Genomic DNA, 17,500 nt, shown 5'->3' with positions numbered 1-17,500 from the left:
GTGTGTGTGTGTGTGTGTTTGTAGCTCTGTGTGTGTGTGTGTGTCTGTTTGTGTGTGCAGCTCTTTATGTGTCCAGCTCTGTGTGTGTGTGTGTTTGTGGCTCTGTGTGTGTGTGTAGCTCGGTGTGTGTCTGTGTGTGTGGCTCTCTGTGTTTATTTGTTTATTTAGAAGGATCCCCATTAGCTCTACCCTAAGACAGAGCTACTTTTCGTGGGGTCCACATTTAAGACTTACATACAAATATCAAAACATTTAAAACATATATTACAATACCAATACCTAACATTTAAAACATACATTACAATACCAATATCTAACATTTAAAACATACATTACAATACCAATATCTAACATTTGAACCATACATTACGATACCAATATCAAAATTTTAAATACACAAAATAATGATCATACAATTTTAAATACAAGTGTCACAAGTATGCTGTACCCAAGTGTTTCATTATTGGCTTTTTGAACAAACATTTACGTGTCACATTCATGATTTCTGTTGGTAGTAGGTTCCAAGACTTCATGGCTCTGTATCCCACAGTGCGTTTAAGGAAATTAGTCTTAGCTCTGGGGAGAGAAAACCTACCTTCTATTGCTCGTCTAGTGGCATAGTTATGTGAGGCTATATTTGTATTGAGTTGCCTATACTGACATGCTGGTGTTTTAGACTGCAATGTTGACAAAAGAAGTGCAGCAGCCATCCTGTCTTCAACTTTAAGCCAGTTGAGACTGGCATGCAAACTAAAGCAAAGCGTGTAGCCTTGTTCTGCACTAGCTGAAGTCTATTCAGGTCTTTCTTGGTGGCATTTGCCCATACTGTCTGGCAATAATCCAGCTGTGAAGTGGAGAGAGAAACAGAGAGCGAGAGAGCTGTAGCTCGGTGTGTGTGCAGCTCTTTGTGTGTACTTCTGTGTGTGTGTGTAGCCTGGTGTGTCAGTACTGGGTTTTGGCTAGCCTTTGATCTCCATGCTATCACAGCCCCTCCACCTGAGAGGCAAAGCCAAGCCGAGCGCTGCAGTCCTCACAGGTGGGAAGATGCAGTGTTCACTCTTTCTCTCTCCCTCGCACACTCTCCCTCTCTTTGTCTCTTTCACCCTCCCACTCTCCCTCTTTTAGACTCTCTCCTTCACTCTCTTTCTCCCCATTTTAGACTCTCTCTTTTTCACTCTCTCTCTCTCCCTCTTTTAAAAACTCACTGTCACTCTCTCTCTTTCACTCTATCTCTCTCCCTCTTTTATATTCTCTCTTTTTCACTGTCACTCTCTCTCTCTCTCTCTGTTTCTTTCTCTCTCTCTCTCTCTCTCTCTCTCTCTCTCTCTCTCTTTCCTTTGAGATAAGCTGCCAGCCTGCCATCTCTTTGCAGTGATGTAGTGGTGTTCAGTGAGCCTGTAGATGTGTGGGGTTAATCACTCCTTTTGCCCCTATGGGGGTTGCTTTTCTAAGGGGGTTAGATAGTGCTTCTTAAGTTGATGAGACATGGGGCAACCTTTTTCATCAATCTCATGACCAGCGATTCCTTTTGAATGCTTTGTTGCTCAGTATCAATGGGAATGGGTTTCAAATAACATCACTCAGAAACATTGCTCAAAAAGTTGTGAGGTGTGTGTGTGTGTGTGTGTGTGTGTGTGTGTGTGTGTGTGTGTGTGTGTGTGTGTGTGTGTGTGTGTGTGTGTGTGTGTGTGTGTGTGTGTGTGTGTGTGAAGGAGGGGGGTCTCAATAACTGTATCTCAGCCTTAACACTAAGCTGAGGTGAACTGAAACTTAGTAAGAGGAGTAGTAGTCTGTCCCTTAACTCCACCCTGAGTTAAGGGACAGAGATTCCAGGAAGTAAAGGATGGAAGGAAGAGACGGAGGCGTAGGAAAAGAAGGAGGAGGAGGATTATTCAGGGTTTTCTTCTCTGCCGCACATGTCTTCAGAAGCTCACAAGTGTTCTATGCCATCGCTTTTCAAGACTTCTGGTTTAATTGTGTGCGTGGGGATCCAGGGCCCCGTTTAAATGAGCTCTCTGAGGAGGAGCTAGTGGAAACCCAGTGTACTCTCCTCAGAAGCCTCCGCCAAGCCAGTGGCCACAGTGCAGTGCCGGGCTCTCTGAGGGAGATGCTAACAGCTTTAGCCTCTCATTCAGCTGCTGCACTGGATCAAATAACCCCCTTGGGAGGAGTCAGAGTTAGCACTGCTAACTGGCCAGAAAGGGCTTGATTCAATTATGAGCTCTCAGCAGAAATCAGTGCTGCTAATCAATCTGAACGGATTGTTGTTTTTTGACACCGCTAATTTGTTTCCAGGTTCCTGGCGCTGTATTAATGCTGTGCTCAGTTAATGTCATTAATGGATGCACACCAAAGAGTCACCTGGTTGCTTGAAAAACTCTTAGTGAACGCCTCAGCTGGGCTAAATGTGCCTAAAGAAAAGCATATGATACAATCCAGGCTTTGTGATGCTAGCTCAAATTGTATTGAATTAGTGCATAATTCTGTAACACTCTTGTGTCATATGCTTATGTTATATACTCTTATGAGATGGAAAGAACACAGAAATGAGATTACGGTACATTTATTCAGCCTGCTAAAATCGACCAGCTAGTTATTTTCCCCCAAGAAAGTCCCCAGCTGGTAGCTATCATATAGATATAGATCACCCAACGGGGTCAAACGTCAGGACTATCACTGACATCATTATTTACTGTTGTTATGTTGCCATTGATCTGACCATTACTGTACAAGGACACACAGGGGAGCACATGCACTCACAAGCACAAAGAAGCAGGTACCGAGTGGGCGAAACAGGCCCAGCCAGAGAAAGGCAGGACCAATGATTTAGCCTTAAGTGGGAGATTCTGGATTTCAGTGTTTCAGCAAGACACCATCTTTTTTTTCTGTCTGTAGAAAAGGGAAACAGCAGTATCTGGTCACGCTTAAGGTTTCTGTCTAAAGTCCATGAATAGATTATTCCTGTGCTGGGCTGCTGAGAGCGATTTGAAAAAGACAAAGCAGGAAAGTGCTGAGGATAGTATACAGCCAGATAAATCCCACTATCCCACACCCCCACACAAGCCAATAACCAGGCTACCACACAGCAGATCCACATTAGCTCACTAGCATGTGGGTCTGTGGGTCTGTGCCAGCCGTCTGGGCAGCGTCCTCTGGGGTTTAGGACTTGTGTAATTATTCAGTCAGACAATTGTTTTCATTTTTGTGGTTGAACTTTATATTGTTAGTGTTCCTAATGCATATATTCAATCAATTATATTTGATCATAAATCAATTTGCTATTGTGATCGTTTATATATGATATTCAGGTCCTTGACCTTCTATCAGGGCTCGAGACCGAAACAGAATCATTTACTTAAAAAGCTGTTATGATAAAGAGTGGATCACATGAGTATAAATATGAATAATAATAGAATTGTTGTGACCAATGTCCTGGTAGTTAATTACTTATTTGAGCACACATAGGAAATGTAGAGGGTTTTTATCAAGATTATGGCTCTTGCATGTAGATGTCCCTCTCTAATCTGTCTCTCTCTCTCTCTCTTTCTCTCTCTCTTTCTCTCTCTCTCTCTCTCTCCCTCCCTGCAAGACACCAACACTCCAAACACACACTCTGACATAGACACAAACTAATTTCTCTTTTGTACTCCTTCTGACTTTCAATACCTTCTGGGTCTGTCTTTGTGTGTGAATTTGTATTTGTGTGTGTTTATGTGTGTGTTTGTGTGTGTGTGTGTGTGTGTGTGTGTGTGTGTGTGTGTGTGTGTGTGTGTGTGTGTGTGTGTGTGTGTCTGTGTGTGTGTGTGTGTGTGTGTGTGTGTGTGTGTGAATGAATCATTTGTGTGTGGTGGTTGAATGTGATACGTATAGATTGGTCTGCGATCGATAGTCAGCATCGCAGCCAGCTGGTTTAAGCTGAGACAGAGCTCGTCTAAAGTTTCCATCACAATCAATCTCTGGAAGCCTAATGACTTAAGCAAAGCTGCCTGCTTGCATTTTACGGACCCCCAGATCAATGCCAGGGGGAGTAAATTCGGCTGTGAAAAATGCCAGTATAGCTCTGGTGTGCGTATGCCAGTCAGCAGATCGAGAGAGAGGCGAAAGGTAGTTCAGAGGTGATGGCATTTGTCCAACTTACCAGTAACCACATTGTAACATAAAGTAAAAATGCATACAGTACATGGACTTTTGTGCGCACATACACTAAAACACACAAGCACACACACACACACACACACACACACACACACACACACACACACACACACACACACACACACACACACACACACACACACACACACACACACACACACACACACACTGAATATTAACTTCACAACTGAATTTTAATTTCACGCTTGATTCACAACCTCAGTGAAACCTCTGAACAAGCAGGGTGTTTCTGACAGGATTTGGAATGGAAACTATCCATGGGGATGATCATAGACTCATCTAGTAAATAATTCAGAGATGTGTATGAGACCATAGAAGGTCATTTTCCATTCCTTTCTCTATCATCTGTCTTTTCTCTTTTATCATATATTTATTTATTCATTTTACATCAAATACTTCTCATACTGTACACAAATGGGAATACTACAATGTCACACATCATTTCAGACATATATACCACACACTCGCACAAACAGACTTGAACACACACACACACTCACACACACACACACACACACACACACAAACACACTAACATGCACGCATTCACTCACACGCAATCACCGACAGCACACACTCACACAAACACACACACTAACTCACAAACACAATCACTACACACGCACTAACACACAGACAAACAAGCATGCACACAAACACAAACACCCACACAGCTTTCATGCCGCCCCTGGGCATATGGCTTTCAGCAGAGTTGTCAGCACTAATTTCTTTTGATTAGGTCCATGGCTCTATCAGGCCCGAGCACAGGCAGCTCAGCTGGCTTTGAACCCAGCCCAGCAGAGTAGGACAGGCCAGAGTAGTGTGTGTGTGTGTGTGTGTGTGTGTGTGTGTGTGTGTGTGTGTGTGTGTGTGTGTGTGTGTGTGTGTGTGTGTGTGTGTGTGTGTGTGTGTGTGTGTGTGTGTGTGTGTGTGTGTGTGTGTGTGTGTGTGTGTGTGTGTGTGAGAGAGAGAGTGAGTGTGTGTGTGAGTGTGTGTGTGTGTGTGTGTGTGTTGCATCAGGTGCTCTGCGGCTCTGGCACATGGCTCAATAATCACAGATCTGGGGTTTGGGGGGCTTGTGGCTGCACCTGTGATGGTAAAAATGGAAAAGGAGAATTACTCAGTGGAGGGCTGGTGGTTGTTCACTGGTGTGCTTCTGCTAAATATACCGTTTGTGTGTGTGTGTGTGTGTGTGTGTGTGTGTGTGTGTGTGTGTGGGTGTGTGTGGGTGGGTGGCTAGCTGGTGGTTGTTCACTGTGTGTGTGTGTGTGTGTGTGTGTGTGTGTGTGTGTGTGTGTGTGTGTGTGTGTGTGTGAATTTGTGTGTGTGTGTGTGTGTGTGAGTGTGTGTGTGTGTGTGTGTTCTTAGTCGATCTGTGCACCATGGTATAGTGGATGTGTTTTAGTACAATTTCAAAATTGTACAATATGGTACACAGTTTAGCCTTAACAGTAAGTCTGAGTGTTCTAGCTTTATGCCCTTTGAATTTTTGTGACATCTTGAAACATTTGTAGGATACAACGCAGATGGCATTCATAAAACTACATTTACCCTGGGAACTAAGGTGATTTGACAGGTAATATAGTACCTGAGTAGAGTGCTAAATTCAGGGATATTTTGATAATTGTAATATAATAACCCCTCACCATGCTAATGATATACACATGCTAGTCAGCTGCTTGGTGGGCAGTTGGTTGGGTAGTGTCCAGTGTGATGTCTCCTTCCTGTAAATGTACCGTCTCACAACCTAGTACTGAATTTGAATTTACACATTTGGGTCCTTGGAGTTGCCTCAGTCTGGATGATGATTTCTGATATTTACTATGCAAAGCAATTTCTACTGCAGCCACTGGATGCCAAAATAAACCATGTGCATGAGAGGCCCCCTGCTGAGGGATTATATTGATTGAAGTGTCACATAATGGCTGGGCGTTCAAACGGCTGTAAGGAGTTTTCATCTAAAACTAGCGAGATAATTACCTAAAAGGCATCCAAAAACATGGCAGACAAATACCAACAACAGCACAGTTGGCATTGGCACTGGTGAAAGCTTGCCAGCCGGCAAACTGGTGTCTTTTGGTGATTAAGTTTGATTGTGTGGTGATGGGAAAAATGTAAAAGCTTTTCTTACAAGACTATTTGCGAGAGGTTCATAGTGCATAGCCTGGGCAGCTGGTGGAAAAGACTGGTGATTTTTTGACTGTCCTTTTTAAGACCATATACCCCCAAATTAGTTTGAAGAGAATACCAAAACTAGTTGTCCATAAAACATAACTCAAAAAGTGGCACATTTCAGTGTGCTGTTATTTTAAAGCAGGGCTGCGCAGAGTGCAGAATTGTATTTTTATGGTGCTATAGAACTAAAACAGAATGAAATAGAATTGAATAGAATATTTCTGACACTGTATCTCCAGCTGCTGCAAAAGGACTGTACTCTGCCTACCAGGATGGCTCTGCATGTTGACACTGGTAGGTTGAGGAGTGTGTTGTGTTCAACTGTTCTACTTCACCCCAAACTGGCGTAGGATGATTTAAAGCGTCTGAGAAATCAGTAGCAGTGAAAAGGGATGTAAAGAGACCTGTTGTGCAAAACAACTTGAGCTTCTGAAAGGAAGGTGCTATATAAATAAATGTTTTTATGATGTATTGTTATGTAATGAGTTGGCATAAGGGCTTCAAAATCTCTGCATGATATTGTATTGATAGGGTACTTGCACCTGAATGGATCTCAAATGTGCCTTTCTTGAAAACAATCCGGTGAAAATGAATCAAGCTATCTGTTAAACAGGTTAACAAAGCCATCATCATAAACCAATATCCATCTCACAAAATTAATTAAATCATAATTTGCTGATTAAATCAAGTAATTGCCTATATAACGGATGAGATGTTTACTGTTTGTGTGGACCCTTGAGCCAAGTGCATACAACAGAGTGATGGACATTATGCTGTCTAACCTAAGATTGGCACCACCTTGCTTGCATGTCATTGCGTGACCATGTGCAGTTAGAAACTTCAGAAGGGGAAAGGAGCTCTTAGCACCAAAGAGACTGCATTTTTAGGTCAGAAGGTGAGCACTGTAATTATGACATGCTGTGGTCACGAACGCATGTTCTCCAAGAGTGTCAGATATGTCTGCATGATTCACCTGCATGAAGATGTACACTACAGGTGGGCTTCCATCCAAGAAGTTATATTTTTCAAATGAAAACAGGCTACACCACTGCCACCCGTCCTTGCTTATTTATACCCAGGCGTTTGGCATCTGGCTTCAACAAAGAAGACACTGTAATCTTTTCAAGGCAACCTCCTCAGTATTCAGTGAATGCATTGCATTCTTCGTGCTTCCATTATGCACATCCATGATTTGCATGACCGGGGGTTAATAGAAAAAGGTGTGAAATATTGTACTGTAATGGCTGACTGGGCATTCAAATCTACAAGTACCACAAGTGGATGTAAGGTTGTTATAATAATAATAATAATAATACATCACATTTATATGCCGCTTTTCACAGTTCTCAAAGACGATTTATTGTTTCCTAGACTTATAACACACACACACACACACACAAAATAGCTAACACAAGTTTCCAGCCTGAATATTTCACTCATTTAGCTGCTTCAGACCTGGAGGTGGCAATCACAGCAACTGCCACTGGTTGGTACTCTCAGTAGTTACGTTTCATAACCGCAGGTTGCCATGGGGCTTTTGAGTCACTGCTCATTCAAATGTGTTGTTGTTTTCTTGGTGGTGGAGGTGGGTGTATGGTGTGGCCTGACTCTATTACTGGTGACGGAGAGTGGGAGGATGACAAGTCTTAAGTGGCCATTGTTACACCGGAAGAGAGACGTTATCTCCCGAATTTCAAATAGCATTTGGTTCCTGATGAGTCAGTATAATCTCACTGTCGTCTGGCAGTTATGTGACTAGGAAATCTGGATTCTCCTTCTAGGATGTTGTGTGCAGATGGGGAGATGTGTTCACACTACGAGGTGAGCAGCAGTTCATTCAAGTCAAAGGAGCTCGATACGTCTGGCACTTGGACAGGTCTCGAGGCAGGTCTCTTAAAGGGATAGTTCGGTTTTTAAGACATGAAGTTGTATGGCATCTACATCACCAGTGTAATGCAATCCACGCTGACTTACCTCTGACAGCGTCCTGTGAGCAGAGTTCTCGTCCAGTTTTGGTCAAACCGAAAGTAGTCCGGCAGGTTTGTAGACCCAGGAAAATAAAACGTTTCTCTTCCCAAAACATTATGTGTTCAAAAGAGTGATATATTTGCATCCCAAAACCGTTGTAGTGGAAAAAGTCACACCTCGTTATCACTTGGCCCTATTTTCAATACGCTCGATAATGCAATCTCACAGCCAGAGTCTACCTCTTTGATTCGCGAAAGTTGATTCGCGAAAGTTTGATTCACCAAAGTTGCCTGAGAGAAACGTCCATCACAGGAAAAGGATGCTTTATGTCAATTTTATCAAATGTTGTCACAGTTTTCATCGTTTTCCTAACTTTCCAAACTTTCGCGAATCAACTTTCGCGAATCAAAGAGGTAGACTCTGGCTGTGAGATTGCATTATCGAGCGTATTGAAAATAGGGCCAAGTGATAACGAGGTGTGACTTTTTCCACTACAACGGTTTTGGGATGCAAATATATCACTCTTTTGAACACATAATGTTTTGGGAAGAGAAACGTTTTATTTTCCTGGGTCTAGAAACCTGCCGGACTACTTTCGGTTTGACCAAAACTGGACGAGAACTCTGCTCACAGGACGCTGTCGGAGGTAAGTCAGCGTGGATTGCATTACACTGGTGATGTAGATGCCATACAACTTCATGGGTTAAAAACCGAACTATCCCTTTAAGTCTGTAGTGATGCACAAAGCATAAAGCATGAAATGCTGTTGCTGAGAAAATTCAATAATTTTGTTTTTAAGGAACAGAAAGGTACATGAACATGTCCCTAGCTGGGAATAAAAGATGAAGACCAAGAGTACCAATGTAGCTACTGAAAGCTAAGATGGTCAAAAATTGTATTTGACCATATTCCATTTATTCTGCATTAAACTATTGCTGGCTCTTGCTATGAATTATATCACGTCTGTTAGTAAAATCACAGACATATTTTTTATCCCAGTGCTCAATCAGTCAACTTGCAGTCAAAACCGCTGAGTCATACTCTTGTTGATGACTTCAAAGGATGCATGTAGCACTCAACTGTATCAAAGACACTTATGAGATCTCTCCTAGGAACCCCCTGCTGAAGAGCCTCCCAAGGCGACATCTACTGAGAGACACCCTCCCTTGGTGTGAGGGCTTTGCCTTGTCTCTCTCTCTCTCTCTGCCTCTCTCCCTCTGTCTCTCTCTCTCTGCCTCTCTCCCTCTCTCTCTCTTTACTCTCTCTTTCTCTCTCTCTTTCTCTCTCTCTCTCGTTCTCTGTCTGCCTCTCTGCCTGTCTCTCTTCTCCACCTTGTCAGTCACTCCCTGTGCAGTTTGCAGGTGCAGCGCTAACTTGCCTTTGGTCTTATGACTGTTACTGACATCTATCCAGCACAGGCACAGCATGAGAACTGACAGCTACTGAACAGCGTACAGAAACCTGCACGCACACGGGCACACATACACACACAGACACACACACAAACACACACACATACACGCACACACACACACACACACACACACACTCACACACACACACACATACACACACACAGACAGACACACACACACACATACACATACACAAACAGACACACACACACACACACACACACACACACACACACAAACACACCACACACACACACACACACACACACACACACACACACACACACACACACACACACAAACCTACACAGACAATCACATGTAATACACAGGTGTCTTCTGATACTCTCTCCAAAAATAACACAGATAGAAACAGCACAGAAGCCTCCTGACTGGTTTTACTCTGAGATGTTACCTCCACGCATGGGTATTTTCTGTTGCATAATCTCTCACTGCTGAATCCTCTGCTGGGACATCTGTCATCGTTTTGTTTTGTCTGAGCCCGTGAAGGTTTTTGGGTGTTTCTTCATACCTATTATTTGTCTCACTGCAGTGCTCTCTCTCTACACTACGCCTTTCTGTGTTTCCTTTCTTTAAATGCTTCTTTGATTGAGTTTTTTTTCTGTTTTATTGCTTAGAAATTGTCACCATGTTTTTTTCAGCTTTTTTGAATGCTGGTGTAGTTTTTTTCTGTTTGATCATTCATTTGCATTCTCTCTCTCTCTCTTCTTCTTCTTCTTTTTCTACATCCCTCTTTCTGTTTGCATGGCCCCTCCTCTTCCTGTGTTTGTTTGTGGGAAAATGAAGAACTGGAACCATCGAGCTGTCACTCAAGTAGGACATCTTTCCAAAATTCGGGGTTTGATTGGTCTGGTCTAACACAGGGCACACTGTTGCACGCCACACACAGACAAACACTACTATTAGTTTGGACACACAGAGCTTGCCAAGATGTCCAATGTTATAAGCAGTTTGATTGTGCACCAGTCGAACTTGACAACTTGCTGTGTGTGATCGCGTGTATGACTGTAGTATGAACGTGCATAGAGCGCTCATGTCTGGCATTGTAACACACACACACACACACTCTGCTTGTCTGCGGAGAGATTCTCTGTCGCTTGGCAGCAATAGGAAATTGGCAAAGCCCATTTTGTATGCCACAGCTGATATTGTGAACTTTCAGGCAAGGGTTGCTTTGCTGATGAGGCATATAAACAAATCAGCTCTAAAGTTTAACAGTTAATAGATCCTCTTGACCAAAGCCTACACGAATGGATGAGGCTTTTGAAACATCTTCTGGAGCACTATAGTTATATAGTTCTAAAACATCTTCTGGAGCACTATAGTCGTATAGTTCTCATGCATTCTGAATGTATTATGTTTGTGATGGGGGCTGATTTTTTATTTGGAGTTAAAACAGATGTCCACAGAATTATTCAAATTGTACTGAAAATGTAGGCAAAGGGTAATTTATGCAGGTCAGATTTCATCAGAGATAAATGATACATAGATAATGACTCGGCTCAAGAATAAGGTGCAGATAATGTTTCTTGCCTTTGTTAAACCACAAAAGACGCACAGTGTGCCATTCTTTCCTTGTACACTGTGCTAGTCTGAGTTGCAAGGCTTTTAAACAATTAACTCCCCACCATTCGCTGTCTAAACTCTTAATTTTGTTGCCGGAGCTCAATAATGAGGTTAATTAAACAACGGAGAGAGCCTCGGCCTGATGAACGTTCCCTGCCAGCACCGAGTCATATATTAAAGATCTCAATGAGCAAAATCACTCCCAATTCTATTTATTACAGAAGGAAGCTTTAGATGGCAGTGCTGAAAGGTTAGGGTGTCTGGGCCTTTGTCCAGGGCACAGCAATTATAGATCCAATCTCACATAAAACACTCTTGTTCAATAATACAACATTGGGATTATAACCAAATAAGGCATCATTAGAGTAATACACAAACACACGCACATGCAGAGACACACACACACACACACACACACACACACACACACACACACACACACACACACACACACACACAAACTCAAACACATTAGCCAAATTATCCGTAGTGTTGTGGTCCACAGGGACTGTGACATTGCTAATCCCCTGAATTTACTCATCATAACACTTCAACTCTTACAGATCCTGCAAAGCTTCTGCCTTCACTAACAGACACTTACACAGACACGCTATGAATCCACACCTGTTCGTTGATGAGTTTCGTTTCTGCCTTCTTATCTGCTGCTGTCTGTCACGAGTGGTCCACCCATCTCTCACATCCTACCCTTCCTCTTCCTCCCACTCTCTCTCCATCTCTCTTTCTCTGTCCCGCTCCCTCTGCCTCCCCCTCTCTTTCTCCCTCTTTCTCTCTCTCTCCCTCTCCCTGTCTCTGTCTCTGTCCCTCCCCCTGTCCCTCTCTCTCTCCCTCTTTCTCTCTCCCTCTCTTTCCTTTCCCTCTCTCTCTCTCCCTATCTCTCTCTCTCTCTCTCTCTCTCTCTCTCTCAGGGCATCAGTTCTCTCTTCAGCTCCCTGAAGGTGGTGCGCCTGCTGCGTCTGGGCCGCGTGGCGCGTAAGCTGGACCACTACATCGAGTACGGCGCGGCCGTCCTGGTGCTGCTGGTGTGCGTGTTCGGCCTGGCCGCCCACTGGCTGGCCTGCATCTGGTACAGCATCGGCGACTACGAGGTGATCGACGAGGACAGCAACCAGGTGCGCATGGACAGCTGGCTCTACATGTTGGGCGAGAGCGCGGGCACACCGTACCGCTTCAACGCCAGCGGCACCGGCAAATGGGAGGGCGGCCCCAGCAAAGACTCGGTGTACATCACCTCGCTGTACTTTACCATGACCAGCCTCACCAGCATCGGCTTCGGCAACATCGCGCCCACCACCGACGGCGAGAAGATCTTCGCCGTGGCCATGATGATGATCGGATGTGAGTATGGACCGAACCTTAAGCGTCCTGTGTGTGTCTTTGCTCAGTTGACTGACATGTCCCCTTGTCTTCAGATGTCTTCACGGGCCAGGTAGCTGTGTAGATCTTACAGATGGCATCTCAGGGAGCCAGTGTTTGTGTGGAACTTACTTTAAAGTATATGTCATGAAAGCAATTGGGTAACATTCATTTCTACTTCTGCACATGACCTCATTGTACTACGTTGCAACGAGATTGGGTTTCCGTATATCTGGGATACGTAGGGTGTCAGAGTGAAGAGTGACAATTACAGTACTAATAACCATGTCATTGATTAGCCTGCCTATAGTATGTCATTTGGGGGTTGTGTTGGGTTAATGGAGCTGGATGGTTTAGTACCATGAGGCTATTAGGCTATATCTGCTGTGGTGGTAAACTGACCCTTTCCCTTCCTAAATGTGTGCCTCCTGACCCAGGGGTTAATCACACATCCTCTGACGAGAATAAAGGACAAAATACAGACAAGGAAATAGAGGGAAAGGGAAAAGAACAGAAAAGAGTGTCTGAAAAGAGTGTTTGAAAAGAGTGTCTTATCACATTAATATAATGTAAAAGTAATGTACTTACTAATCTGGCTGCAGTTTTTTCTCACACTTTCACTCATTCAGTTATAATGTCTTTACTCAGGTAAAACATGGCGGAATTAAAACAACTATCATCCCTCTTCTGCAAATAAGAAATAACTATGTATTCAAATATGATATATAAATCTCTATCATAGGATAACAGCAGACCTTTGCTGAAGTGTGTGTGTGTGTGTGTGTGTGTGTGTTATATTATATGCCCAGCGGGGAGTGTGTGTGTCCCATAGTGGATTGATGGTCCTGTTCATGGGTTCACCGGTCACGTTTCATCCTAATGCTGAAGTACAGCTCAGTGGTTCAGGGTTCACAATGTGACCAGGTCACAATCAATCACACAAACACACACACACACACACACACACACACACACACACACACACACACACACACACACACACACACACACACACACGATGCTGCTGTCAGGTCTTTGCTTGGACTTGCAGAATGAACAGTGCTGACTCTTTAAAGAGGAACAAAGTTAGTTGGTTTCAGTGTTAGCTACAAGTGTGTAAATAATGAATGAAATAATAGAACATGTCTACAAGGGCGTGTAGCTGCCATACTCCTCATGTTCTAAACATGTTCAACACGAGAGAGACAGCAAGAGACAGGGAAAGAGTGTTTAGACTGAGGTTGGTGTTTGGCTGCTGAGTGTACAAGTGTGTTTCTGGGATCAGGCATCTGATTGTTATTTATTAATGTGTGAGTGTGTGTGTCTGGGATAATATCTTTGATTGTTGTTATTTAGTAATGTGTTTGTCTGTGTTTCTAGGATCCGACCTTTGATTCTTGTTATTGAGTAGTGTTTGTCTGTGTTTCTGGGAGCAGACCTTTGATTGTTATTTATTAATGTGTGAGTGTGTGTGTCTGGGATAATATCTTTGATTGTTGTTATTTAGTAATGTGTTTGTCTGTGTTTCTGGAATCCGACCTTTGATTGTTGTTATTTAGTAATCTGAGGGAGAGTACTGTGTGTTTTTGGGATGAGCTCACGTGACTATTGTTTTTTGATTGATTTAGTAATATGTGAGTATGTGTATCCTGTTGTTATAATGCAATGTTTAGGTGTCAGAGTGTTTGATGACGTTCGTTGTCGGCGTAATGACTCGCTGTGATGACATGCTTCATTGCCACACATTAAGACACATAAGGAGATACAGATCACAGCGGACTTCTCTCTCTCAGGCTCTCTCTCTATCACTCTCTCTGACTCTCTCTCTCTCTATCACTCTCCCTGTCTTTCTCTCTCTCTCTCTCTCTCCCTCTCTCTTTGTCTCTGTCTTACTCTTTCTCTCTCTCTCTGCCTGTATGTCTGTCTGTCTCTCTCTCTCTCGCTCTCTTTCTTTGGCACTAGCTACCACTCCTCTCCCTCCCTCTGTCCACCGCCGCACCAACCCCCCCCCCCCCCTCCACGCACCAGGGGCCATTTTCCATCCCTGGGCCCACTTCAGCAGTCTCCTCATGGGGCCTCTCACTCACCCAGCTCGTCCCGTCCTTCCTGACTTCCTGGATCAAGCACCTGCACGTGATTTCCCCCCAATATGCTCTCATCTAAACCCTACACACGGACACTTCAGGATGGAATGAACACAACGCTTAAAACATGGCAGCTCTGAGTCTCCGTCTCTGGGCTTCGTCCGTCTGACAGGATGGGTCACACAGACGAGGCGCGAGCGAGCCGGAGAGCCGGCTATAAACAGAGCAACACAGTCAGCGCAGGGGCTGTTTATGTAGGCTATACACAACACCTTTGAGTAATGCGCTGAGTCACGGCTCGGCAGTTGAGCAAGTGTCATCCCGCTAAACAAAGAGGCAATAAGAGAAATGAGCAAAGGCTCGCCGAGTGAACTTAGTAGGTCAGAGCCATTTTTTATGTGGCATGTCAGCGATTGTGTGGCTCTCACTTCCACTAAGCACTGAGAGAAAGGAGAAAAAGAGGGTGAGTCCATAGAGGGCTGATATATGTGTGATCTTTTTTGAAAGTAGCTTGAGGAGTTCGTTTTAACCTCTGTATGTGTTTAAAAATGTTAGAAATGTCGTAGCATTTTAGTCTTGTCAGTCTTTAAGTGTCAATGCACAATACAACGACTTTTGAGAACTGAGATAGCGTTCTCACACATATTGGCCCACGCAAATGCGTACATTTGTATCCATGCACACACACACACTCACACACACATACAAGTACGTAAGTAATACAGACTGTCCGTGAACGACAGAAGGTGTTTCTTGTGGGAGTGTGTCAGTGTGTGTGTGTGTGTATCAGTGCTGCTCTTTTGTTTTTCACGGTAATGAAGCCGAAGTGTGGAGAAAATCTCAAGGCTGCAGTGGTCTCCATGGTGAACAGGGAAAGCTCATCGTGACCGGGCATGTAGGGAAGGGCAGCCAAGACCATACTTCAAGGCTGAGGGTGCTGGAACATCACGCTTATTTTACATTGGTGTTGCGCCTTCACCAATCTTACTATAATTAACAATTCAAATATAATGGCTCAGGTCAGTGATAGAGCCAAGCAACTGCAGTGCATGTAGGGAAGACAACGAGTGGCCAGCCGTGACTAGACTGTAGGGCTGAGAGGGCTGGACCTTCACACTTACTTTTACCTGTGTGTAACAATTGTATTGTATTGTATTGTATCAAATTGTATTAGGAATTGTAATGTAATTTGACTTTGTTCAGATCGATGATAAAACCAAGCAACTTTTCAAGTCCAGTCAACACCTTCTGAGGTGTGAAGTCATAGCTGAGTGAGTTTCAGTGTTCTTTAATTTGCACAGTTGTCACTTTCCCCTCTGTGAGCCAAAGAGATGTTGCCCAGCAGGTATCAACTGTGCTCATATTGCCTCATACTGTGGGACTATGATTCACCCAAGATGTTGTTTTGCGAAAGAAGCCCAAAGAACAGCATGGACCTCACCTGATTGTGGGTTTCAGTCAGTGACAGGCGGCCCTTCAGTGACAGGCCCAATAGTCTCGTATTTTTCTTTTTCTGTTTCAGTTCAGACACAGAAACATAATGGCTGCAGAGCCAGTACTCCACTCTCGCTGGCCGCTGTGTAGCGGGGAGAATAAACACCTGCTCGTTGTCATGGTAACCACTGCCCTGGCTCTCAGGGCAGGATATTCTGGAGGAGAGGAGAGCTAACCCAGACCAGTCAAGGGGCCCTCCGTCACAGTCCCCACACCAGAGTCAGAGTCACAGTTAGAGGCAGAGTTATAGTCATGATTAGAGTCAGCATTAGTCACCATTAAAGTCAGAGTAAGTCATAATTAGAGTCAGCGTTAGAGTCATAATTAGACTCATAATTTGACTCAGAGTTAGAGTCATAATTGGAGTCAGTGTTAGAGTCATAATTAGGGTCAGTGTTAGAATAAGGCCTGGGGTTGGAGCCATGACAGCCCATAGTCAGTCTACACGGCAAACATGCAGCTATGTTGTTGTTGTTGTTGTTGTTGTGAGAGACAGTGAAATAGGAGTGAGTTTTGAATTATGTGCATGATGTAATTGATCATTAATACAATATGGTTACGCCTGTGCTATTTGTGAATGCAGATATTTGGAAGGCTTTGAAAAGTTTCTTCTGCGTGTTTGTGTGTCTGTATGTGTGTCTGTGTGCGTGTTTGAGTGTGTGTGTGTGTGTGTGTGTGTGTGTGTGTGTGTGCGTGTGCGTGTGCGTGTGCGTGTGCGTGTGCGTGTGCGTGTGCGTGTGCGTGTGCGTGTGCGTGTGCGTGTGTGTGTGTGTGTGTTTGTGTGAAAACAACATTGTCTTTGGGCCACCATTTGTAGCTGTAGGACCCTGGACTTTGTAGTACTCCCTGTGGTATCCCACACACACACACACACGCACACACACACACACACACACACACACACACACACACACACGCACACACACCTTTCATCTCACATCCACATAGACTCTCTGATGTTTTGAAGTTGTGTTGTCAGGGCCTTAGTATGTATTTATGAGTCCTGTGCTCATTTCTGTATGTCAACTTCCAGGGAGGAGGAGGTTTTGTTCACCACTAGTCTTTAATATCCCCCCATAAATAGCAGACAAACTTTGCTAACTTTGTAACAGTACATATATTATGTATATATGTGGTATGCACAGTTGCATGTACTATATATCCTGTGCGTGTACATATAGTTTTACTGTAGAGAGGCTTAAAGACAGCAATACATCTGAGATAAAA

The 17,500-nt window shown here is 43.8% G+C and overlaps 1 protein-coding gene across 1 annotated transcript in view; it reads left to right on the top strand.

The window, feature by feature from the left end:
- Positions 1-17,500, top strand: part of kcnh1a (potassium voltage-gated channel, subfamily H (eag-related), member 1a) — a gene marked incomplete at both ends in the record, with an annotated part of 72,857 nt that overhangs the window by 12,952 nt on the left and 42,405 nt on the right. The window contains one exon of the mRNA XM_080849050.1: positions 12,248-12,677. Within this exon, the coding sequence (XP_080705176.1) occupies positions 12,248-12,677 (430 nt within the window). The remainder of the gene's footprint in view (positions 1-12,247; positions 12,678-17,500) is intronic.

Source organism: Sprattus sprattus (genome assembly GCF_963457725.1).
Source record: "Sprattus sprattus genome assembly, chromosome: 12".
In the NCBI taxonomy this organism is placed as follows: Eukaryota; Metazoa; Chordata; class Actinopteri; order Clupeiformes; family Clupeidae; genus Sprattus; species Sprattus sprattus.
This window is presented reverse-complemented; position numbering and strand designations above follow the sequence as displayed.